Source organism: Orbilia oligospora (genome assembly GCF_000225545.1).
Source record: "Orbilia oligospora ATCC 24927 unplaced genomic scaffold scaffold00007, whole genome shotgun sequence".
Taxonomy (NCBI): Eukaryota; Fungi; Ascomycota; class Orbiliomycetes; order Orbiliales; family Orbiliaceae; genus Orbilia; species Orbilia oligospora.
This window is the reverse complement of record NW_011645564.1, coordinates 837,705-861,665: the sequence shown is the minus strand read 5'-3', so window position 1 is coordinate 861,665 and position 23,961 is coordinate 837,705. Positions and strand designations below refer to the sequence as shown.

At 46.2% G+C, this 23,961-nt stretch overlaps 7 protein-coding genes across 7 annotated transcripts; 5 read left to right on the top strand and 2 right to left on the bottom strand.

The window, feature by feature from the left end:
- Positions 1 to 1,149: 1,149 nt before the first annotated feature.
- AOL_s00007g239 (uncharacterized protein) lies at positions 1,150 to 1,687 on the bottom strand (the record flags this gene model as incomplete). The annotated part of the gene is made up of 2 exons (XM_011120140.1): positions 1,150 to 1,394; positions 1,480 to 1,687. The coding sequence occupies 2 exons, from the start codon at positions 1,685 to 1,687 to the stop codon at positions 1,150 to 1,152; spliced, it is 453 nt and encodes a 150-aa protein (XP_011118442.1).
- Positions 1,688 to 4,298: 2,611 nt separating this feature from the next.
- Positions 4,299 to 7,474, top strand: AOL_s00007g238 (uncharacterized protein; the record flags this gene model as incomplete). Its single annotated transcript, XM_011120139.1, has 3 exons — positions 4,299 to 5,884; positions 5,946 to 6,070; positions 6,135 to 7,474. 3 exons carry the CDS (start codon positions 4,299 to 4,301, stop codon positions 7,472 to 7,474), a joined length of 3,051 nt encoding a protein of 1,016 aa, XP_011118441.1.
- A 930-nt stretch (positions 7,475 to 8,404) lies between these two features.
- Positions 8,405 to 10,791, bottom strand: AOL_s00007g237 (uncharacterized protein; the record flags this gene model as incomplete). Its single annotated transcript, XM_011120138.1, has 2 exons — positions 8,405 to 10,386; positions 10,482 to 10,791. The coding sequence occupies 2 exons, from the start codon at positions 10,789 to 10,791 to the stop codon at positions 8,405 to 8,407; spliced, it is 2,292 nt and encodes a 763-aa protein (XP_011118440.1).
- Positions 10,792 to 11,537: 746 nt separating this feature from the next.
- On the top strand, positions 11,538 to 13,185 carry AOL_s00007g236 (uncharacterized protein; the record flags this gene model as incomplete). The annotated part of the gene is made up of 3 exons (XM_011120137.1): positions 11,538 to 11,541; positions 11,615 to 12,007; positions 12,071 to 13,185. The coding sequence occupies 3 exons, from the start codon at positions 11,538 to 11,540 to the stop codon at positions 13,183 to 13,185; spliced, it is 1,512 nt and encodes a 503-aa protein (XP_011118439.1).
- Positions 13,186 to 13,701: 516 nt separating this feature from the next.
- AOL_s00007g235 (uncharacterized protein) lies at positions 13,702 to 15,728 on the top strand (the record flags this gene model as incomplete). Its single annotated transcript, XM_011120136.1, has 2 exons — positions 13,702 to 14,730; positions 14,802 to 15,728. The coding sequence occupies 2 exons, from the start codon at positions 13,702 to 13,704 to the stop codon at positions 15,726 to 15,728; spliced, it is 1,956 nt and encodes a 651-aa protein (XP_011118438.1).
- A 365-nt stretch (positions 15,729 to 16,093) lies between these two features.
- Positions 16,094 to 20,020, top strand: AOL_s00007g234 (uncharacterized protein; the record flags this gene model as incomplete). The annotated part of the gene is made up of 5 exons (XM_011120135.1): positions 16,094 to 16,123; positions 16,371 to 16,617; positions 16,808 to 16,960; positions 17,044 to 19,905; positions 19,977 to 20,020. The coding sequence occupies 5 exons, from the start codon at positions 16,094 to 16,096 to the stop codon at positions 20,018 to 20,020; spliced, it is 3,336 nt and encodes a 1,111-aa protein (XP_011118437.1).
- Positions 20,021 to 21,454: 1,434 nt separating this feature from the next.
- AOL_s00007g233 (uncharacterized protein) lies at positions 21,455 to 23,860 on the top strand (the record flags this gene model as incomplete). Its single annotated transcript, XM_011120134.1, has 7 exons — positions 21,455 to 21,619; positions 21,702 to 21,741; positions 21,822 to 21,965; positions 22,047 to 22,120; positions 22,210 to 22,628; positions 22,710 to 22,991; positions 23,053 to 23,860. 7 exons carry the CDS (start codon positions 21,455 to 21,457, stop codon positions 23,858 to 23,860), a joined length of 1,932 nt encoding a protein of 643 aa, XP_011118436.1.
- Between the last annotated feature and the right edge of the window lie 101 nt (positions 23,861 to 23,961).

Sequence of the window (23,961 nt, the reverse complement as noted above, 5' to 3'; positions counted from 1 at the left end):
ATTGATACTTGAGGTTTAAGTGAAGCTATATCGACTGATTATGTAATCCACATATGCCTTGTGTTATTTTGTTTGACAACACGATTTTGACATCGTACGAAGGCTTCATCCTACCATACGGGATTAGGATCGAAGAGACGATACCAGTATTCATATTAAAGAATAATATAAACCTCTCTTCTGGTGACATCCGCAGAGCTGGCTATTGTCTCAATAGCACCGAAATGGACCCCAGGAGCAACAGACCTTCATGATCCCCGTCGAATCCCATAAATGCGTCGCACAAAACCCAGGTTACAAACTCGTATCTACGCGGAACTCGGCAGCTATGTGAACGTTATACATGCATATAACCGTTATCCTTTATGTTTCATATTCGTCACTCCATATCCATTAGAAGCTTCCTATTCTGGGCTGTATGCTAGACATTTGATATTCCGCTATATACATCGGGATAGAATCCCAAAATCGGTTAATCAGGCTGGCCAGCAGGTTGTTAATAACAAAAAAAATGTTCCCGCTAAGATATCCTGGTTTATCTACTTTTCTTATAGCGTAGTTTCAGATTCAGCTTTCTACGTCGCGTCGATATCTCCTTCGAGTTTGCTATAATCTTCTTTCTTTCTTTCTTTCTTTTTTGATCCCGCCAGCAAGATCGATAGCTCATCCCGCTGCTATTGGTTAGATTGTTAAGAATTAAGTCTTGGCATTATCGCAGAAGCTACCAACAAAAGAGTCCTTGCTTCTGATCTGCATACACGGGAAAGCTTGATTGATTATACAATTACTTAGTAATGAGGCTAGTGAAAGAAAAACTATAGTTATAGTGCACACCCATTGAAATGAAAGGATACAAGACCATATTTTCTGAATGGTTGTGTGACCATGGTACAGGCATATATAGCATATGTGTTGGTAAGACAGTACGATATATCGATATAGGGTTACACTGCAACTGATATAATGTTATAATTAAGGGAAAGATAATATAAAAAGCAGATAGACCCCGAGAATAACTCCATAAAATGCTTGCTTGAAGGTTTCGAAATATGTACCTTCCCGGAAACGCCCATGGCTATGTTTAATGCGAATGTAATATCAAAAAATCAAAAAAGAAAAAGCTTCGCTTAATGTTCCTTCAAGCCGAGATTATAGCCAGTTCATTTTCCTTGACGAAACTCTGGGGTACCGATGTTCCGATCCGGCACCACTGCGTAAATCCGTAGCTCTCGTTTGTGTGGTTAAGTTGATATTTGAATTCGCAGCCTCGGTGTGTATACTCCATTCGGCGCTTGCACATTCGTCTGTTGTTGTTGTGGACCCCGCGGGGTTTGATGCTTCTAGACTTTCGAGGTATTTTAAGTCCTGGTCGATTTCGTGGAAGTATTTTTCTTCTATTTAAATTCATGGATCAAAATTAACTAGAGTTCTAAAGAATAAAAGAAACCTATTAATGACGAATGGAACCGAAAAACTTACCCTCATGTGAATAAAGCTGTGCATACTCCCTGCTCTCGACGTCCCTTGTAAACATCGAACTTCCAAAGATCTGCGGGTTCATGGTTCTTCGATTGGATGAGACATGTTGAAGAACATTGTAGATGTCTTCGGCTTGGAATGCTTGTGTGACAGGGTTGTATTCCGTGCCGTAATTGGTTTGGAAGGTGTGCTGCTGTGGCTTGCCCATTGTCGATGATCAAATTATATTATATATTTAAAGCAAAAATGAGGCGGTCCCCAAACTAGGAAACTTGTGGTTGGGAAAAATATATCGTGATAGTATGGCCTGACAGATCTGGGATGGAACTCCACGGTCGGGATTTGATTATTCGATCGGGCGCTAGTTAGTGGAACACGGCCGGGTATCGATATTCGGTATGGATTTTCAAACAATAAATATTTAATTAATCGTTTATGGCTCTGAGTTCGATTAATCAATAGCTATAGCTTTCAAGATAAATGTCTATGCAAGTGTGAGGCAAATGTAGGTTCAATGAGATACGGTGATGAGGATGAAAAAAAACTTCTTGGATTCACAGATGACACAGATGATTTTATAGTCTACTTGTTATCACCCAGAAAGACGCCCTACGATATAAATGGGAACCGATAGTCTTGCTATTTCTAAACTACAAAAAGTTCTTTGCTATGCTAACTTGACAGTTCTGCTATCTACAGTATGAAGGCACGATACTTTTGTTTGCTTGGTAACTCCACTACAAAAAAAGGTGCCTTAAGCATCTGCTAGGCAGAAGATAAAATAGCAACTTTGTTTCTCTGCTAATCTTGGGATTCTGAGAAAACGGAGGAATCTCAAGATCGAGGCGAGCAGAGGTGTTTAATAATATCCGTTGTATATTATTAACTCGCCGAACTCCACAAAACTGTCTCGAAGTTATAATAATAACGGCATATTGTATGCATGCACGGTTCCGGCCGGCAAACGAGGAAAAGGTGCGGCATAATGCTTAGCTTCGTTAGGCGTTCCAAATATAATTCTGGTAGCGAGGGGTACGGTACAGTTTTTGCGATTTTTAGAGCTCCACGTAACTTAACTCGACGGGTGATGGCATATGCTATTCAGGGCCGTCATCTCATCAGAACGAGCTCGAGCATGATCAAGTTTTAGAACCTTGAATAGCGGGGGGACAGAGAAAAAAAAGGCGTCGCAAGACTAGGGAGTTACGAGAACTGGGTTCGGAAGCCGGGAATAAGTAAGAGAGGAACCGCAGTTGGAACTGGATGACTTTGGTTCGCCTTGATCGAATCCATCGGATTCCAGCAGCGACTGCCTGGTTATTAGCAGCTGCGATGCCAAGGTGGGGCCGTTTTATTTCGTTGGTTTAGGCAGGCCCTGTTAAGTTGAAGTTGGAGTCAAACTAACGAGACCAAACATGTCTCCCATGGCCACCAAAGGGGCAGGGCAGGGCTGAAGGGATTTAATCCCGGCTGTACAAATGTCTGCAGGTCCTTTCTAGTTAGCATTTAAAGGCTGGTGACGACGACTTCTGTCCTTTGAATGTCGAGAAACATCGAGCGTGGGCTTGAACGATAAACACTGCCGCGCTATGGTGATTGCGCCAAAACATATGATTTAAAATTAAACATATGCCCGTGTATCGCGAAGCTATGCATATATGAAATTCTGAGTGTCTGGAATCAAATCCTATGAGGTTATATTCTGAACTACCGTTCGTTCTTCGTTTGGATTCTTGGATATTAGTCGCTTGAGGAAACAAAGAATCCAAAGATATCGATCGGTCGATTTGTCGGAAACGTCAAGCCTCGGTGACAGACAGCGCTCTCGATTCTAGGTAGAAGTTCTAGCTCGCTAGTCCCTTTGATTCGATTGGAACCAGTTAGAGTCAGTCGAAAGGCGACACAGCAGGCTGCTCTGCCGCAAGAAAGAACCGGTATAGTAGGAAACATCAAACCCGACGAGGCTTCTAATTTGCAAGGGCTGCAGTCTAGTTGTTAGAGTCAGCTTCCAATTCTTTCCTCTTGAATCTTGACCCGAGACTTCTTCCTCTTTGTAATCTCAACGTGAATACCCTGAACCACCGTTCAACCGACCACGACTTGTTCGAGCCTGTAAGTAAAGGAAAAAAGCGACAAGACTCGGCTCCTCCAAGAAGCACAAGCAAACTGTGCGCTATATCCTGGAATTTGTCTCTTCCGTGGCGTCGCCTTTGCTCCCGTCAGGTCCTGTACTTGCTGGTGGCGGCTACAACGGCAACCCCTCAGCACTCTGGGCCCGCTTTGCCTTTTACCCGATCGAGGTTAGTGGATATCGCACTTGCAACGACAAGACTCGCGACGATTTTCAATTTTATATTCGAGCATGCTAACGTGATTAATACAGAAGACGTATTTCTGAAGGTGACGTTGAGAGCGGGAGCTCATATTCGTCACCCCCTGTCGAAGGAGGCCAAAGATACACAAGGCTTCGATCAGGCATCAAAAGGCACCATAGAGGCGCTGTCTCGTGCAACTTGAGACTGGCCTTGCTCAACTTTCGCAAATCTTAAGTCTTCAATCTCAAACAACAGCCACTTGAACTCGTGGGATCGATTTCAGCGGTTTCTCGATCAACTCTTGCATATATCACATATCTTGCAGGCAAATTTTTAGTCAGGCTGGGATTTTAATAGCCCTGCACACTATCTCCCCTCCACAATACATCAAGCCGCCAATTCAAATTTGAGAGACACGTACCCTAATCTAGAGTCTCCTTTCCGAACCACCACGATAGCTTGCAGCGCCAATCGTCGCAGCTACTACAAACTAATAACGTTGTCATGGCCGACCCGAGTGCCTTTTCGGGCTCATCCGAGTCCCATGGTGCTTCTTCTTCACTTCTCTCTATAATGCCTACTTCACCCCCGCCAGTGCATGGTCCTGAAGCCCAGCATTCCCTTTCACTCTTCCAGAAGGATATCTTCCTCGACTGGCATTCTAAATTTGCTTTCTCGCGACCAATTAGATTAGGCTCCAAGGAAGTCCTTCCAACTATTAAACTCCCCGCGCTAACCGGGAGATCCAAAGATACCCCTACCGCGGCTGTGTCGCAAGAGCGACAAAGCTTGGTAGGTAGTTATAAGGAGCCCGAAGGATCAACTAGCCTGTCGTCACCTTTCCTTCTAGGGGACGACGAACGACTGCAGGCTACAGGCCCCACTATGGAGACTCCTCATCCTGAAATGTATCAGCCGCATGCTGGTCTCATCGACCTGGGAAGGTCGCTATATACCCCAGCTCCAGAGCCTCAGAGATCGGAAAGTATCTTAAACATGCCTAGATTGCCTGAGAGACGGGCTGCCACTATATCTTCCCCTTCTATTACCACCCCTAAGCCCTTGGCTGCACCATCGGCTACTCCTAAGGCAGAATCAGATATTCAACTCCTTGATGCAGATGCTGAAGGGGATAGCTTGGTCATTTATGGTAATTCTAACCTTCAACAAGCAATACTCTCGGGCGAGATGGATGCCCACGCTTTGATTGACCAAGCCCGCCATGAGGAGGAGAACGGCCTTCACATATTGGGCCCGTTGGTTACTAAGGCAGTATTAGAAGGTAGCTATGATGTGGTGGTTCAACTTATTCAAAGGAACATGGACTGTATCGATGTTGCGATGCAGGTAGCGGAAGATAATGGAAAGTTTGCGCTGGTTAAGTATTTGGGTATGTGGAAGGACCATCATCGGAAATATGGAAACCAAGGGCCGGCTGCAAGATATACTCCATCACCTGGTCCTTCAAGCTCAAACACACCTAGGACGCCGAGGTGGCCAAAGAAGATAGACAACGACGACGACGATGATAGTTATCCACAAAAGCCTGGGAAGAGCGGTGGAAGGAAATTAACCCCGTATGATCAAAAGGGGCCAAGAGCTAGAGGACCGAGTCCTGGAAGCCGTAGTAGGACAAGAGATGAGGACCTCGCGGTGAGCGAGGATGACTCTGAGGAGACATGGAAGTTAAGGGCTATATATCTTCTCATGTTGATGATTTTCCTTTCTGAGACAACATCAACAGAAGGAACCGGCTGGGATAGTGTTTCTACTACTTCCAGCTCTCGACAAAGCTCTCATGCGCCGGTCGACGGTGGAGATCATCATACAAATTCCGGTACTGCTAGCCGGCTTACCCTCCCGCCAGGTGGTGGAAGACGTATGGGCTCGGATGGCCATAAGAAGAAGGGTCGAAGAGACGATGATGACTCTGAAGAAAGCGAAGGGAGTCGCCGACCAAACAACAGACCTAGGAGGCCTAGCAACCTAAAATCTCTAGGAAAAAGATATGCTTGTCCTTTTGCTAAGGCGAATCCGGATAACCATGTTACTTGCTGGACTATCAACCGCCAGAACTTGGCCGGAGTGAAGTATGTATTCACTTATACTAGATCTTCGATGGAGGGGCAGTTGGCTAATAATCTCGAACAGGGAACATTTGAAAAGATTTCACTTCGGTGGCACCTTACCGTCGGATATCCGAGCGGCGAGGACTTGGGATGATGTGTTCGATTGTATCGCTCCCGACTGGGGAAACAATCCACGCCCTAGCCCTTGTAAGTTCTTTAGTGATGATTCTGTTTTCTATATTTGGGGTTTACATCTGCTAACTCTGATTAGACGTGGATATGCTGGATATTTTCCAACGTTCTGTCAGACCCAACCCGGTCAACTCTACTGGTTCATCCGCTATGGAAGGAGTCCAACATCAGTACAATCGCCAATCCTTCCCACCACATCTACAGTATCAGCCGCAGTCAATCCTTCCACAAGAGCAGTCGATGAGACAACAACATATGCACCCTTCAATGGGTGTAACAAGTCCTGGTCTTGTCTCAGATCCACTACAGACTGCTGGAGGACTATCTCCAGATGCTATATATCAATCTATATATGGCGGGCCCCTGAGTAACACCAACTTATTCTCCGATCCACTTTTGCAGTCGCAGGCCCAGCTGGTAGCGGGGATAGGAGCAACTTCTCCAGCCCCAACTAGTGTGGGTACATTCGACGGAATCAACGTTGGTTCGGGTCAATACACACAACCTATGGATACTACCAGCTTGAGTGCCTTGGGGATTCCGCCATCAACCCAGGCTCTAAGCTTGAATACGATGCAGGGTATGGGTATTGGAATGCCTGGCCTATTCGGTGCTCTCGGTCCTCCACATTTCCGAGATTTATCTCCACAGGAATTGGCGGAAGGTTTCCGCGATGCTAGTGATTTCTTCACACATGAGTACAACATCGAAACCGGATCTGGACGACCAGCCGGAGACGTTTTCACCGAAATACTGGATGTCATGGAATCTCCAGCTCCTGTGCTGGAGCCTGTTCTCGAGTCTAGTCCTGAACCTCATTCGGCTATGACCACCGATACCATGCACGCATTCTACACCTATCAGCAGCAGCAGCCAACTATCAACCACCCAACTCCGGGATCCTCTATCATATCAAACTCTACGGCTAGTCGTTCTGCTTCGCTGCCCTCCGGCTACCCCTCCACCACTACCAGCATGGCAGTTCACCCACAAGTCCCGCAATCGATCCCAGCATCTGCAGGAACACCGCTGATCTATCATACACCACCTTCCAACCCATCCACCACACCTGTGCACATCTCCCACATCTCCTCCCCACCAAGTACCACCTCGACCAAGGAGAAGAGATATCAACTCCTAATTTCGCGAAAACCCGCTATTCCAGGTTCTACAGAACACCCGGGACGTCGTGTATTCACCTTCGACGGGTTCGAAGAGTTTGCAAGAAATTTCGATGGGTTTATGCGTCAAGAGTTTACGGATCCGGTGTTCAATTGGGAATCGTGGGAGTTGATGAATGGAGTTACGGGAGCGAGGTTGGAGGGAACCAATGCGGTGATCAAAGATTTGGATTTTACGTTTTTGGTGCATATGAATAATCGTGCGGCGTTGTATTTGGTTGCGAAGGAAGGGTTTTGAAGGAATATTGAACGGAGAGCTCGAGTGTTATGAGTCATGATCAACCATATCTTTTTTTCTTTTGACTATTCTTTTGTTTCTATATGCTCAAGATACATGTTGCACGTTCTATATCGATTATCATTTTTCCCTTGTTATTTAATTTCCTGCCTGATATTTATGATCTCTCTTAGACGCATGATTGTTTTTTCTATTGTAATATTTAATATCGTCTATACCTCATACCATTTCATATCTGCTTTCGAATTCCGCGATCTTTTCTTAATATCATATATGCATATTAGGTGGTTTAGGTCTAGTCAAATCTTGTACACTGATGATTAATTTCGCACAGAGAAAAAAACTACAGTAAAATTTATAAAAGATGATTATCCGCAAATACTTATAAATTTACCATTTCTTATGACCTCGGCCTTCGCGTAGCTGGAGGGGGTATATGGAGAGGGCTCGACATTGGAACCCGCCATCATTGGCAGGTTTAACCGATGTTTAACGTTCGACTACTATCGTGACACAAAAATAAGCGAGCCAAAAAGCTTCTTGCCAATCTAAGCCTTATTCGAAGATACAACGGTGATCAACGCAATACTCCGTGCAACATGTTAGCAATGGACGTGATATCAGCTTGGATACTAGGGCCTTGCTGGTCTGGAATACATTTGCCTTTGGATACTTAAGTATGGATTAGTGTTTCGAATGTCTCGCAATAGATCTATAGGGGTACGTATTCAAAATTTTCAAAATTGTTCCATTTATTAGTGAACCCTAAAAAACAAACGTAGCTAGCTATTATCCTATCATCGATTGATTTCGCGAATTCAATTAAGTCGTATCCGAAATCAGATTAGATAGAAGAACCAACTATACACTACATAGACTTAGTAAACAAGAACAAGCCATCCGAAATCAATCAACGTAAAACATTCATCCTTAGACAATCCCAATTACAATACCAAATTTCAAGTTAGACCAAGCAATATCCCTCTCCTTGAGCGCCATGGTAACCTTACGATCCGGCCCACCTTTACCTTCCTTTTCCCATTCGCCAAAGACTTCTCCAGTGTGATGGTAAATAGTAGCTTGATAGCTCTCACGTTTCTTTGGCAACTCAATAGCACCGCCCTCAAGGATTTTGTTGCATTCGCCCTCGAAATAAGGTGAGTCGTTGCTGAAGTCTTTCAACTCCTCCGCTTCCTCGACTTCGTGAACTAGGAGTCGGCCGGGGATGACAATATCGGTATCCAAAGGAAAGACGATGGGTTTACCTTCAAAGATTGTGGTGCGTGTGATGGCCGGAGCTCGGATCTTTGGGAAGTCGGAACCTGAGATTATGATGAATTTCTCTGGATCGTAACCAGCTATGAGAGACGGAGCGAAGACGCGAAAATAAGCAGTGACATTTTGGCGTTTATCATCGTAGAATTCCATGGAAGAGGCCTCTCCTTCCAAAAGCTTGTCAAGAAGTTTTCCATCATAGAGTCCTTCAAGATGTTGGCGGGTCAGCGCCTCGTAGTTGACTTCGGGGAAAGTGGCCGAGGTTTCATCAGAGACAGCTGATCGGGGTGGTCGAGCCGGCTTTCCGACACGACGGAGGTACATGTTGATACGTTCCGCTGACTCAGTTTCGTCATTGATTTTTCTAATGGAAAATTGCCACCAACTGCCAGCGTAGAAAACGGGTTCGGCACAGAGAGGGGAACTGGTGTTCATGGCACCAATTCCGCGATGGAATTGGAATTCAACAGAGAAACGAATTGGTGGAATCGAGGTCAGCTGTGGGAAGTCGACGTCACCAGTAACCGGGATGCCATCTTCACCAATCTTAGGGAATTTGACTGGGTCTTTTTGAAGCTCGACACGGCGAGGACGGTAGATGTAACGGTCAATATTGGGAACTTCGAAATTCTGACCTTCCTCCAATAGCTCAGGGCTGTATGGGAAAGTGAGATTGAGCTTTGAACGATCCAAGTTTGCATCTTGGATACATCGGCGGAGACGAACAGCATTGAAGATTGAAGTAGCGAGAACATCTGGACGGACCAACTCATCAGCTGCAAGAAGTTTCTCCTTTCGAACTTGTTGCCAATTGAATGGACTCATGTTGCAATATTGAATCCTTTGGCCGTTGAGGAGTTCATAGAGAGGGTACTGTTCTTCAATCAGTTCAGCCGTGATGTGTTCAGGGAAGACACGGTTCTGCTCCAATTGATGAAGAACTTCATCATCGAGACCCAAGCGGTCGTAATAGATGTTACGGGCGAAGACCCAACGTTCATACTCATGCCCCATAACAACTTGACAGTATCCAAGTTCCCTTTTAGCGTCGCAGGCTCGGGTGTCAGTGAGGATAAACCCATCGTATGTAAGAATCTGGACGACCCAATCGACTGGAAGAGCACGCCAGACCTTCAATCCGAGGTGAGAACCGTAGCGAGTCATGTAATGTTTGACTATAGGAAGAACATGTGGCTCAACCCATTCTCCATAGAACTCATCCATGGCAAAGTCGACAATCTGAGTGAGATTTTCAGCTGAGAGACGGGACATGAAACGGTCCAAGTAAGCATGAAACCAGTTACCGAGACCCCATTGGATGCAAATACCCATGAGAGGGACCAAGTTTTTGGCTTCGTAGTGCTTGTCTCCCATGTTACCGTACATACGATTGATGATATGCTCAACTGCAGCAATATCCACAATGTCATCGATTGCATCCCAATGGAACGGATCGGCATCTTCACCAAGCTGTTCGAAGGCCTCTCTGAACATTGGAGCTTGGGAAAGCATGAAGCGGTGAAGCTTGAAGGTCTTTACGTCAGTGATGACCAAAGTGACATCAGAGCCGATTCCCATATGGATTCCTTGGTAAAGAAGATAGTCTTTGAGATCCTGCCCATAGGCAGTTTCTGAAACTGTATTTACGATTAGTTTAGAGTATAGTCGATGATAACAAGGCGACCTTGATACACAAGCAAGTAAAGCCACTGATAGTTGAAAAAGAGCTTACGCGAATCTCGCTCTCCGCCGAGCTCGAAGATCTGACGCGGAGTTCTAAACCATGGAGGTATTCTCTCGCGACGAGCTTTATGTTCAGCACTCATGCCGTATGTGGTTGGATTTTCCTGGAAGGGGTTCGGGAAGGATCGGAGTTGATCCATCGTTTTCGGGTCGCGATTCATGATGACCGGGGCTGATTTGGAACCTACACGAAGTTTCTCGTCTATAGTTTCAAAGAGGAAAGAGGTGACTCGGTCTTGATCAATATTACAACTTGTAACATCGTGACTGTGGACACGATGGTGACGAAGGCTGTACATTGTGATGGATATGGATATCGCAGATATGATAGAACCGACGGTAATGATAGTGACGCTGTAGTAAATACTTGATAAAGAGCTACGTGAATGAGTGAAGCGAGATGAAGTTAGATGAGGTGTGATGTAATGTAATGTACTATCGGTATTGGTGAGGGCGTTGAAAGCATTCATGAAACCAGTCTGCACGCCCTGCACCCAACACAGTGAAGTGATTTCTTTTCCCTCGTCGACGTCTATTGTGTTTATTTTAAGGAGGACCTGCTCTCTTCCTTCTTCTTCCCTTCCTTCTTCTCCACCAGGTCCTTACTTATTGTCTCAAGCAAGAACCAACCACCCTCTCGCCGTTGCCATCACCATCACCACCAACCACCATCAGCATCATCATCATCAGTAGGTTATACATGTTCCCCCAACAGGTCCACGAATCAATTGTCCCTTTCTATTCTCTACTTGGATAATCTAGTGACGCGCATTTGGTTGGTTGATATCTCGTGTACAAAAGTTATTGCTACAACTGCATCAAGAAAAGTCGTTGCTGTGATTGAGCCGGTTAGCTACCTACCTGAAAGCCGGCTTTCATTCATGAAACTTCGATCGCTCCGATCCCAAGTCCATCTGAAATACTCCCAATAAACCAACCGTTGTTTCTGACACCAAATGAATCGGGTTCTGGGCCTTTAAGACAAGCGAATGCTAACAATTCTTGATACACTAGCTTTCTGTTCTGTGTCGCCGGTCCCATCAAGATGAGTAAGTTTTAAGTCACCCTAAAGTTTACTTCATGATGGTCAATGAAAGCTGAACTCACACCTAAAATTAATAGTGGACCACAAATCTTCGGCATCCTTTGCCTTCCGTTGCGGAATTTGTCTCCGCAACAACCACACCGATGAGTCCTGCTACTACAAGGACGTCACCGACCCCTCAAAAATCCGGAAGCTGCCGGTATGTCCGGTCTGCAGGAAGGTCGGGCATGTGGCCCGTGACTGCTGGCAGCAGAAGGAGAACTGCTCGCGGCGTCCCGGCGGCTTCGTGCCGCAGCAGCCGCGTAAGTCGGGAGCATTCGTGCTCTCGCAGCGGCCCGGGACGTCACGAGTAGCCGTGGTGACGTCCTTGGTGGTAGAGGAGGAGGAGAAGGGGGAGAGCTTGTTGCTCCTGAACTTGGAGGAGGAGCCGAGGACTCTTTCGTCCTCAATGTCCAAGAGCAGGCCGACTCGTAAGTCTGAATTTTATTGCATACACAATTTGAGCATTATTACTAACCTAATATTGTGGGCAGTGCCGTTGAGTCTGGCCGAGAAAACGCTCTTGGACTTGAGTGACGAGGAGTTCGAGGCCTCCAAATCCAGTTCAGTGGATCGAAAACTGTCCCCCCAAGCAGGGACTAAGCGAGGCGGCGGTGGACCGCCTCACGAACCCGCGACGTTGTTGGTCGACGTCCGCGGCTCGTTCGAGGCTGGACCACAGCCGCCTCGAGCTTCCTCGTCTTCGGGCGAGGAGCTCTTTGGCCTGGTCCTCTCGGGGGGCAGTTCCCCGGACAGGGAGACGCGGAAACGTGTCTCCTTTGCGCCTGTTGTGTCGGGGAAGGAAAACCCCGTTAGCAAACCAGTCTGCTTGGGCGACGGTAAACCCCTTGAGAGGGAGACAACCCTCTATAATAAACCCGTCGCGCCGGATAGTGACGTTAAAGCGCTATCCGGTGGGGAGAAGGAAAACTCCTCAAAACAAAAAACCAACGGAGATGTTGGGGGCCGTGTGGGGGCCGAAGCCCACATTGACTTTACCGACGCCTGGACGGCGTCGATTGACTACCAGCACCACATCTCCTCAGACTGGGTAGACTTTGAGCGGCTCGTAGAGCTGCGACCTCCCGTTTCCGTGCAGATGAGAAACGGGGAAACACTAGTGGCCACCCACGGGGGTGCCTGTTGTGCGAGCTTTCGGGTGGGGATGAACCAACGGGGGTTCATCCTCACCGACGCCTTATACCTCCCGAAGTTCGACGGCAAAGTGATGGCGCTTTGGCGCCTTGCCGCTTCTGGGCACCAGCTGGAAATAACAGAGGATAGTGTTAATATCCTCAAACACGGCGAGCTTGGCGCGCAGGCTTTGAGGATTGGCGATAGGTTCGTTTTTACGTCAGAGGAGGAGATGGAAGAGCAGAGGGAGTGGGAGGAGTTCTTGGGGGAGGAGGGGGTGACAGGGTTCAAGAAGATTGTGAGGAAAACGAAGGAGGAGAGGGAGAGAGGGAGGGAGAAGCGGGAGAGGAGGAGGGAGAAGATGAGGAAGATAAGGGAGCAGCAGGAGGCGGAGGAGGCGGAGGCGGCGGAGGAAGCAAAATTTGAGGAGAAAGGAGTAGCTGAGGAGGAGGGGGTAGTTGAAGACTGGTGGTAGGGGGTGAAGTTGGTGGTGGCCAGGTTTGTTCACAGGCGTGGTCCTGTTGCATATTTTGCGTTGCGGTGATGTTGTCTTTGGCTTTCGTCGTCATACAGAGCTGGTTCCATGCCCATGGCATGGCACCGATGTCGATCCACCCAGGCCTCGGTGGCGGTTAGCATCAGAGCTATTTCGACCGCTCCTCATTTGGCTACGCTGATACTACGCTCTTTTCTGCTCTATGAATATGGCTTGGATCAGGATGGTTAGCCATACGCGCGATATCTTATATATATATTCTAATGAATAGGCGGGAGAACGACTATGCGTGTTTGGTGCTTGCAGCTGCACGTCTGGGGCTCGGCGAACTTAAGCACACGAGCTGGGAAACAGGCCTACTCCCAAACAAGAACCCCTGCCTGCTCTTCATTCAATACCCTCAAGACATCTCGATATCAGTCGTTTCGAATTCACACGACTACTTCTCTCCCAGCGAAGGCACCAGCGTCTTCCAAGACTCGAGAAGTACCAAAGATGTCATCTCCAGAACATTCTTCAAAACGGGTCAAACTCTCATCATCATCTTCCCTTAATCGCGACATTTCTCCACCCCCACTTCGTCGCCAAAAAGGTACTACAACTGGCAATCCTATAGCCGCTGGAAGCTCGAGTAGCCCGAATGCAGCTCCTCTCCACTGCGTTGGCGACCTCGACAGCCCTTCAAAATCAAACAAACCTCAAAAACCGAAAGATGTATCGAGAGACCCAACACTTATAATCTCTTCACCCTTCAAACTTACCCAAATCCGTAACCTTCCTGCCAACAGAAACGTCGACACAATCACCATCTCTGACATTCTCGGCTCACCACTAATCCGGGAAATATGGTCTTTCAACTTCATGCACGATCTCGAGTGGATGGTTTCTCATCTAGACGAAGACGTTGCGAAAGATATAGACATCAAAATCATCCACGGCAATTGGAGGAAAGATGATATGAGCCGAAAGGCATTGGAAAGTGAAAGAGATAAATTAATTGATCTAGCAAGCTCTGATGGAGGGTATAAGATTGAATTAATCACTGCTTATATGCCGGATATGTTTGGGACGCATCATACCAAAATGTTGGTATTATTTTATCATGATGACTCAGCAGAGATAGTGGTACATACAGCGAATATGATACCTTGGGATTGGTCGAATATGACACAGGCGGTTTGGAGATCCCCTAAGCTCCCGTTGCTTGCGGACGACAGTCTTGAACGGAAAGAGGGGGTGGGATATGTATTCAAAGAGGCGTTCACGGCGTATGTTGGGGCTTATGGCTGGAGGACTAAGAGTCTGATGGAACAGATCGTGAAGTATGACTTTAGAGCCGTGAGAGCTGTCTTTGTAGGGCATGTACCCGGAGACCACGCGATCAATGGACCTGAGAATAAACTATTCGGATGGAGCAAGGTCAAGAGGGTGTTGACTCGAATCGGCAGAGGTGGCGGCCATGGGGTGAATAAAGCCGGGAGAGTGGTGTACACTGTCAAGGGTGGTGGAGAAATCGCTATGCAGGTGAGTAGATCTAATCTCATAAGATCTAGACGCAACCGCCAGCACTCCCGTACTAATAAGATAACCGGCAGTGTTCGTCAGTAGCGACACTAGGAGAATCGTATTTTGATAGCGTTCTCTATCCAACATTTTCAACATGTCGACCAGGTGGTGGACAACTAAATGCCTTCGATGTTCTACGAACTCCTAGTTCCTCTGCCTCCTCGTCCCGTCCTTCGAACCGTCCGGAATTGGCTCTTGTTTTCCCTACCGTCGAGAATGTTCGAACATCCGTTCTAGGCTGGGATGGAGGAGGCTCAATCTTCATGAAATCTCAAAAGCCAGTCGATAAAGCTCAACTCAAGTATGTCAAACCAATGCTTAGAGTCTGGGGACAACCGCCAATTGGATTATCAACTGCCATAGCTGTTGAAGCAGAAAGGGGCAAAGCCACACCGCATATCAAAACTTATAACTTTTTCTCGCCTCCAAGAATGGATTCTAAGGACAGCGATACGACTGATGGCGAAGACGAGAGTGGAGCTTTTAATATTGTCTCTATGGATTGGGCGATGATTACATCAGCAAATCTAAGCAAACAAGCCTGGGGAAATCCAACTAAGGGCAGCGGTCCTTCATCGACAAGTAAAATACAATCGTACGAAGCAGGGATATTGATACACCCAGGGCTATGGAAAGACCTGTTGAAAGACGAAGCCGGAGCTGTGACTATGTCTGCTGTCGGAAGCAAAGATTGGCTCGTCGCTGAGGGTCAGAAAATAGAGAACTGTGATGTTCCGGAAGATATGGATGGGAAATGCAATATGGTTAAGGTTGGAGTTCGATTGGCGTATGATTATCCGCTAAAACCTTATGATGAAGATGATGAGCCTTGGTGTAAGGATATGCCATATGAGGGAAGGGATTGGAAAGGGATTACTTGGCCTCCTAGGTGGGAGGATAGATTGAGGGCGGCGATGGGGGTGTTCCCTGGCGATGATGACGACGACGATGAATGATTTAAATACTTATTAGACCGTCATTATTATAACCTGCAAGAACTAAGGATACGGCTGCGCATCTCAAATAAATATCCGAATTGATTCTGTACCTACTCCCATGAAAATAATCAAGATCGATTTTAATTCCTTATATTCATACCTGCAGTGCACTGGTATACCTTATATCTATATCAAGATTTGCTAGTTACCACGTGCCTAACTGTACAGGCTGCAGGCCAGGCCAGGCCAATATGAACTTAGAATCTAGGAAGTTTTAACCGAGAACGTCGAAATATGATTGGTTCCTACCATTATTTTTGGCGGCTGACATTTCCCCCATAATGTCAGGCCTGAAATACAACAGCCTCGAAGCTCGATACAAGATGAGCAGCGGGAACACGGATGATAAATTGGTGGGTTTTCCGCTCCTCTAGCTAGTTGGTCTCGGGCCCAGACGCTTGCACACCGATCAAATCCTCTAAATGCGGAAATTACCCAAATCGCCCACAAACATAGTTAATTTATATTTTCTATATACGAATACGAAATATCAACTTCATGAACGTCGAATTCTAATATGTTAGAGACTCGCGCGATCAGAAACCTTAATTACATTGTTTTTGAAATATTTTGGTGCTAAATCTCGGTTTTTTAAATTAGTCAATCCCGGGTCCCGTTCGTAACCCCAAATTCAACTTCGCCATGTCGCCCTCAGTACTAGACGGCCGAATTGTCAAAACGTCAAAGGGCAAGGTCGGCTCAACAGCACTTATCAGGCGACAGAAGTACAGCTGGCGAGATCTTCTCGCTAATTACACAAAGGAAATAAGATATTTTTACTTTGATTGCGATTACACTCGAGAAGGAGTCCATGAGGATATGGAAAAGTTGTTCAAATTGGAGCAAGGTAAGGACCTCTCGTCCAGCTAACTAGCACCGCACCCCGATTCCGCAAATATTTAAATTGATTCAATTAATATATACCACAAGTTTGACCACTAGATCCGCAAGCTAACAGCTAGCACCGTTGGTGACCTAAAGTCCACAGGAATATGGGTACTTTCTGAACCAACCGGAGTTTAAAAAGAATCTGACAGAAGGAGAATGGAACCACATTGCACCATACTATTTTGCGTCCACGGCCCTGAACTTTAGAGTGGCTATACAAAAGCACAATGGCTATATCGTAGAAGCGGCCGCCGTCGAAAAGGGAGTTGGAAGGTTCCCACGCTCGAACGCGATCACAAAAGGTATGTGTACATTGGCTACCACTTTCTTTTTACTTTAAACTACCGGGAATGAAACGATGTTGATATATTTATATCACTGAAAGATATAGATAATCTACCTGTGAGACCCGGGGAGCCATACACCTTTGGTAATCTAACGGCGTTCAACCCTGAGGAGGTGAATTTATATCAACCCATACCAAAATCAATCCTCCTCAAACTCCCGTACGCGGTCTTGTTTCAATTTCTCGTGCAGACTTGTCTGAATATTTCCAAAGCAAGGGGTTGGAACTTCGGCGATCTACTACGTAGCCGTATGTTTCACCACCTTTCAGAGCTCTTGTATCGACTCCCAAACAATCTGATCAGTAGATCCGAACTCGATCGACTATTAGACGATACCGGCACGAATTTACCTCTAGAAAATCAACCAGGATCGTCACGGGTAGAAGGATATATGGTTCTCACAGAGCCCGACGAAGCCACAACTCCGAAAAAAATAGAAATTCCAAGTTTACGGCAACTGCTCAAAGCTCTTCTTTCGATGAATAAAATATCGATGAAGGCATTTGCTGAAAATTTATTACCAATTCTTATCTTACGCCGAGATGAGGACATGATATCTCATATATTTCAAACCCATGGCGCCGAGTCTATGGAAGTGAAATGGTATATTGGCCTCCTTGAAATAGATCTCAACAAAAGCCTTGGCTATTTTTTCAAGACCGACAAAGACTACCAATATTTCTATAAGAAGTACAAATCGCATGCCATGGGTCCTGGCTACATCAAACGCGTAAGACAGATCCTTATTAAAGGAATCACAACTCATCTGCCTACAGCGCTTACTAGTCAGGAGGCAGTCACACTCGTCGCGTACACTCTCCAAGATGGAGATATTACGTTGGAGCTCATGCAAGTCCTATTCCCACTCACTTGTACCACGTCAAATATTGAAGAGCAGTACGAAATACTGTACGGAGCGTCAGTCTTGGATTCATTAACAAGATTCACTTTGAAGGATCTTGTCAGCTTCGGCTTTCGGAGAAATATTCATATCTTGGCCTTAGAAGCAGTTATTGAAAACAATTTCGAGAAGGCTTCTGTGCTGCTTCCATATACTGAACTAGCCTTGTCATCTACGCAGTTGCAAGATTTGGATCTTGGGGCCTTCTTGCTCGGCTACGGAAACGTTTGGGACATTGTTGGAAAGAGTCAGTTCAGCAAATTACTCCGGAAAGTTGAAGAAGAGGCCCGAGACCCAAATTGCAGACGTAACTTTTTTTGGGTTCAGGATATTATCTCGATATCATTCCGTCTTCGGAATTCTGAGCTCATGGCATTCACGTTTAATCTCGTTAGAGCTCATCCGCAGCTATATGGTCGCGGCCTGGAGTCGTTGATCATGGAATCTGTGCACGCTATGGATTTACCTAAATCCTCTATTCGGATCGAAGGAATATTTGATCAACAGCTTGAAATTGATGGTGAAGAAGCAGAAAGGATTAAACTATTTCACAGTCTACTAACTTCTGGATGTCGAAATGGACAGGGGAGTAGCATTCCCTCCTACGTCTCCCCCGAAAGACTACTCCACTCTGCAATATGGGCGCGCAATCATTCCTTAGTTAGACACCTCATCGCAATTGGCACCAAATTAAATGAGGAGGACAGCCTAGGCGAGTCCCCGATCGTTACTGCAATAATTGAGGAGCGAGATGACGGGGATCATCGAACCGCTGCCGAGCTAAGAAGCGAAATCAGTATATTTATTCAGCTACTGGAGGCAAAAGCAGACATTGATTGCCTAAACGAGTTTCGCATCGAAATGGATGGTTATTTGTATCAAGTCGATCCGACTTTCCTCAAGGCTGCTGGGGGTATCAACAAAACACAAATTGCGAAACTTTGGAGCAGTCGCTTTGAGCGGGTGTACGACTATGATGATGATGAAATAGAAAGCAAGTTGGGTGATAGAGGGACTACGTTCCGGGTACCTTCAATTAATAACAATCCGCCATCGCTACCATTTGACCAAACGACCGACGAGCATGTTTTACCAGAGCTATTATTTAAACTAGATATGCCCACCTATGACAGCGAGGAGGAAGATGACTTTTTACCGCACCGGTATTCGGTTTACGATGACATAAGGGAATCTTTCCTTCGGCATTGGACAGAATATGGGCGACAACACTATACTAAGCAGATTCGGCTTTTTTTACAAGAATCAAAGGATTTGGGAAACGTACATGGAGATCCATTCCTTATAAAAAACAGTGAGAAGGTGGGTCATGTCCGCTTTGGATCCTCGATCACGCTTCTTCAGTATCTCGCAGCCTTCGGCAGCATCCAGCTGTTACAATCTTTCTTCCAGTTGCACCCGCAAGCGGCCACAGCCCAGCTGTCACAATCATACCCACAATTTCCCTCGCCCCTGCAACTAGCTGCTGCCTGTAACTATTTAGATTGTGTCCTATTTCTAATTGACAAGGGGTCTGATCCGCGAGAAACTGTCTGTCTTCCTTTTTGGAAGACCGAATATTCCTTCAAACCAAGCAGAGGGTATATAGGGGGTGGCACTACCCCTCTACACTACGCCGTTCACAACGGGAATTTTGAAATGGCGACGTGCTTTATAGAACATGGAGCAAGCATACACGTCCGAAATTTGTCAGTCTCCGAAGAAAGCCGCGGCATGACGCGAAAGCTTCAGAACGTGGATTGGGAAGGGGATGCAGTATCCGCTCTCGAATTGGCAATCAAACTAGGGCGCAGGGACTTCGTTGCTCTATTCCTTATCTCCGATAAAGAAGCCAGAAGCCAGGCGTTGGAAATGGCACAAAAACATCGTCAAAATCATATAGTATCGCTCATCCTGAGTACCTGGGGCGAAAGTTTATCCCCACCTCAAAAGCCGAGAGCTCAAAAGTGGACCAAGCCGCGTTCTCGAGACATATTTACAAGTAAGTATATGAATATACACTCAACTGCCTCGATACTGGTGGTCAAAGTACTGACTGTCAATAAACTTAAGAAAACAACCAGCAGCGCGCAATTTTACCGAAGGTTTACGATTAGATTTCTATAGGACTTTTTCTTTTTTTCCTTCTTTTCCATCCTTTTTTCTTATCAGGCCACGGTTTCGATTGACATAGCATATGAAGGTGTATAAGGCGTGATAAGAATTTTAGTCGGCAATGATTTGACAAAACGTGTTGTACTTTGTTGGAAAATATTTGGTGGTTCTCAGATACATTGATATCGATAATCTCGCTGGCGAAATGAGTCTGGTTGTGAGGCCGCGGGGCGAACGGTTACATAGTATTAATATTGGGCAGGCTCTGGGACGCAATCTACTTGATTCATACCCGGGACAAGGCTTCGTACTTGCGCGGCCTGCGCTAGGGTATATATTCGAACATGCGAATCTGTTCTAGATGAAGGTCTCATACTAACCGTTCCGGCCAGCCGTTGAGCGAATTCGAATGTTGGTTCAAGCGCAAGTGTGCAACTGATACAATCCATTTACGTTCTGCATTCCTAGGCCTATATGTATATCGAAGTATACCTATAATATAATTATATAATCCGCAGCTACAGTTGTATAACCAGATCGCGATCGGTTTAAATTTCTAGGATCCTAGTCCTCGTTATAATTCATAAATCTGAGTTTTAACCCGCTGACGCACAGGGTAAGATTACAAGACCAAGGCGACGACATCGCAGATTCTGAAAATACGATCCATTCAGGCCTGGGGGAAAAAAAAACCAATAAGAAGTATGCTAAAATCTGAGCCACGAAGAAACGAGAAACAGGAACCTGCCAAGGAATCTTATGCCGATAATTACATGCCAAGTCTAGGCACCCCTGCAGCTTTGAAGTTCGGAACCCTCCCACCGAACTGCACACCAGACGAAAATCGACGATGGGGAAAACTTTTTGAGGCTGTGGATTGACATGTTGTACACAAAGCAAGGGTCTAGGGCGGGGAAGGAGGGAAAAACAAGACCAGCAAGCTGCATATTCCGGTCTATTTTTGAAGACATCGATGAGCCCTGGTGTAGAACTTGGCACCCACGGAAATGAAGGTGCGATTTCATGAACCCAAAAGTGGTCTCGTACTCGTTTGTTCGCCCTCTCTCTCTGCATGGCTCAAGCGGGTGCTAGCCAGGATGTATCACAAGTGGACGAATTTATCCCCCACCCGCACTGCGGTGCAGTGCATGCGCAGTGCAGTGCTGCCAACTTGCTGTGGTCCAACCTCGCCGTACCTTTAAATATCATCAGCCTCCCGCCCCCATTATTTGAAAAGGATGCAGCCGCCATTTCTAGACACTCCCTCCTTCGTCGGTTCTACTGGCGGGGAGTTCGGTTTCATCCTTTTCTCTGCGTGTCTGACGTCGTCATTCCAAATCGATAGGTCATATCTCTGCAGGGTTTGAGCTTGAGAACCAAATTCGAAAAAAACAGTTTACAAGAGGTGGAGAAACTAGGAATTTTCGTATCCAACAATGCACCCGTCGGCGGTTTTAGCATCCCTGCTGTGCCTTGCGACAACACAGTTTGCGGTCCCGGTCGAGGCGATCAAGGCGACGAGTCTGAAACTGCGATCGAATCCGAATGTCGATTTGAAGTTGACTAAGAGGGATTATATTACGACGACGTTTCGGCCGAATGTATGACAATTATACACAATCGATGCCGAGTAATTGTATTTTGGGTTCGGGCATAGAAGCTAATTGGGCTAATTCGGCATAGAACGAGACCGTTTTTGGTTTCTATGTTGACGTGCTTGTCGGTATGGGATATCTACATGGATCGTGCTGTATCACATCGTGGGAAGAGAAGGTTGTTAATTACCTTTATATCGCCGTATAGGAACGCCGCCGCAATTCCTCTCCTTAGCGTTCAGCACTAGTTCGACAACATGGCTTCCGTCGCCCAGGAACTCGAACGCTACAAAATTTTGCGAGGATAACGCCACAGGGAACACATTCTGGTCTTGTTATTATAACAGCTTTTGTGAGTAAATACTAGCTGGGATTGGGTTATGAGGTGAATTCATGAATGGCGCGGCTTATTGGAAGCAACTGCATTGTTTAGACCAACCCAACAGGTCGTCGACGTATAACTCCAAGCGTGGAAGGTTGGATAATAATTATGGTACTGGTTTATTCGTAAGTCACTCCCTTACATAATAGATGTACTCTACATAAGTCGTATCTAGGATCTTACTCATGAAATTTCGCTATTTGTTTGAACTTAGGCTACCGGAACATGGGGCTCCGATGTCTTCAAAATCAACCAGCTCACGATTCCAGATGTCTCCTTCGGTCTCGCTACCAACTTCACAAGTGCTGCTGAACTCGGTCTAGGCGTTGATTTCAGCCGTACTTTTTCTCCTTATCCATCGCTCCCGGAGATTATGGCCACGGAAGGCGCTATAAATCTAATACTTTACAGTATCTATATCAATGACATTCGAAACGACGGAGGGGAAATATTTTTCGGTGCGGTCGATGAAGCTAAATATGAAGGGAATCTCGCGACTTTCGAAAGTAATACTGTCGGAAGAGTTAATATCAAGGGGGTTTATTGGATTGATCCTGATGGGGCGAATTCTACTCTCGCGGATTCTTCGGATATATTTGCTAAGGATGTGGCGGAGATTCAACTTGGAACCCCGTGAGTCTTCTCCATCAACTATTTTGGCGGGTTTACGACGGTTCTTTAAAAATTGGTGCTAACTAGGCGTTTAAAATATAGTTCCTTATGGGTACCTAATAGTGTTTATCGGGGTATCATAAATGCCATTCCGGCGTTGACATATTCGACCGCCTATGAGGCCTATACCGTTGATTGCACTGTAGCAGATTCCGAACTTGGAAGTCTTCAGTTTGATCTTGGCGATACGATTATTTCAGTGTCTGCAAGGCAAATTCTAGTAGAATATCCGACTGGAAGTGGGACTTGCATATTCACACTCTATCAAAGCTCGAAATCAAGAGCAACCAGTCCAGATTTCTTACTCGGAACGCCATTCCTACGGTACGTTGCTCCCAGTGATATCAAAGTGTTACATCTAGCTGAATAGTTATGTCTACTGTAGATCTGCATTCACGGTTTTCGACTATACCAACAATCGAACTTCTGTCGCACAGTCCGTAGCTAACTCGACTTCGTCAACCTTGCGCGAAGTTCCCGAAGGCGGCATTGTAGCCATGGGTCAACGGTCTGGTGACCCATCCTCAGGAACTCCCACAAATACACCAACATCAACGAGTTCAAACGGACCCAATGTATCAGGATCTGATGACCCCTCTGTCTCAGTCATCCCAGCCGGGAACGACGATCCAGGGACTCCGATTGCAGCAATAGTAGGTGGTTCACTGGGTGGCGCCGCAGCTCTCATAATAGCCGGTGTCCTCATTTGGCTGTTCGTCACAAGGAAGAAGAAAACCGTGGAACCCGACATGCCTTTCCCGCCGGCTCAAAATTTCCCACCGGCTCAAAATTTCCCACCGCCGCCACCAGGACCTCACGATGTGGGACCTACGGAACCGAATTTTACGGGATATAAACCTGAAATGACTACTACTGCTACTGCACAGCACACATACGGCGCAGTACCACTTTCACAACCGCCTTCAGCTACAATAACATCGCCACCGACGAGCTTTCATGATAATTGGGGTCGTCCTGGGTTTGGAGCCGCGGGTCAGTCGATGAGTAACCCGAGACCACCGAGCACGGTTAGTGGGAATTCAGTGGAGGGTTATTCGCAGGATCTATCTAGTTATGGAGGAAACCCGGGACAACTTCCTGGCAGCCAAAATCCGAATGGTCTGCCATCACCGCCATTAAATGCTACCGGTGTTTATGGAAGTTATGGATATAGTGGATATAACCAGTATTAGGATGCAACTAGTGTTGGAGCGCCCTAGGAAAAGAAGATGCAGATGGATATACCCCAAAATTAATTTTCACTAGGAATTTATTTCTTACTTACTAGATTTAT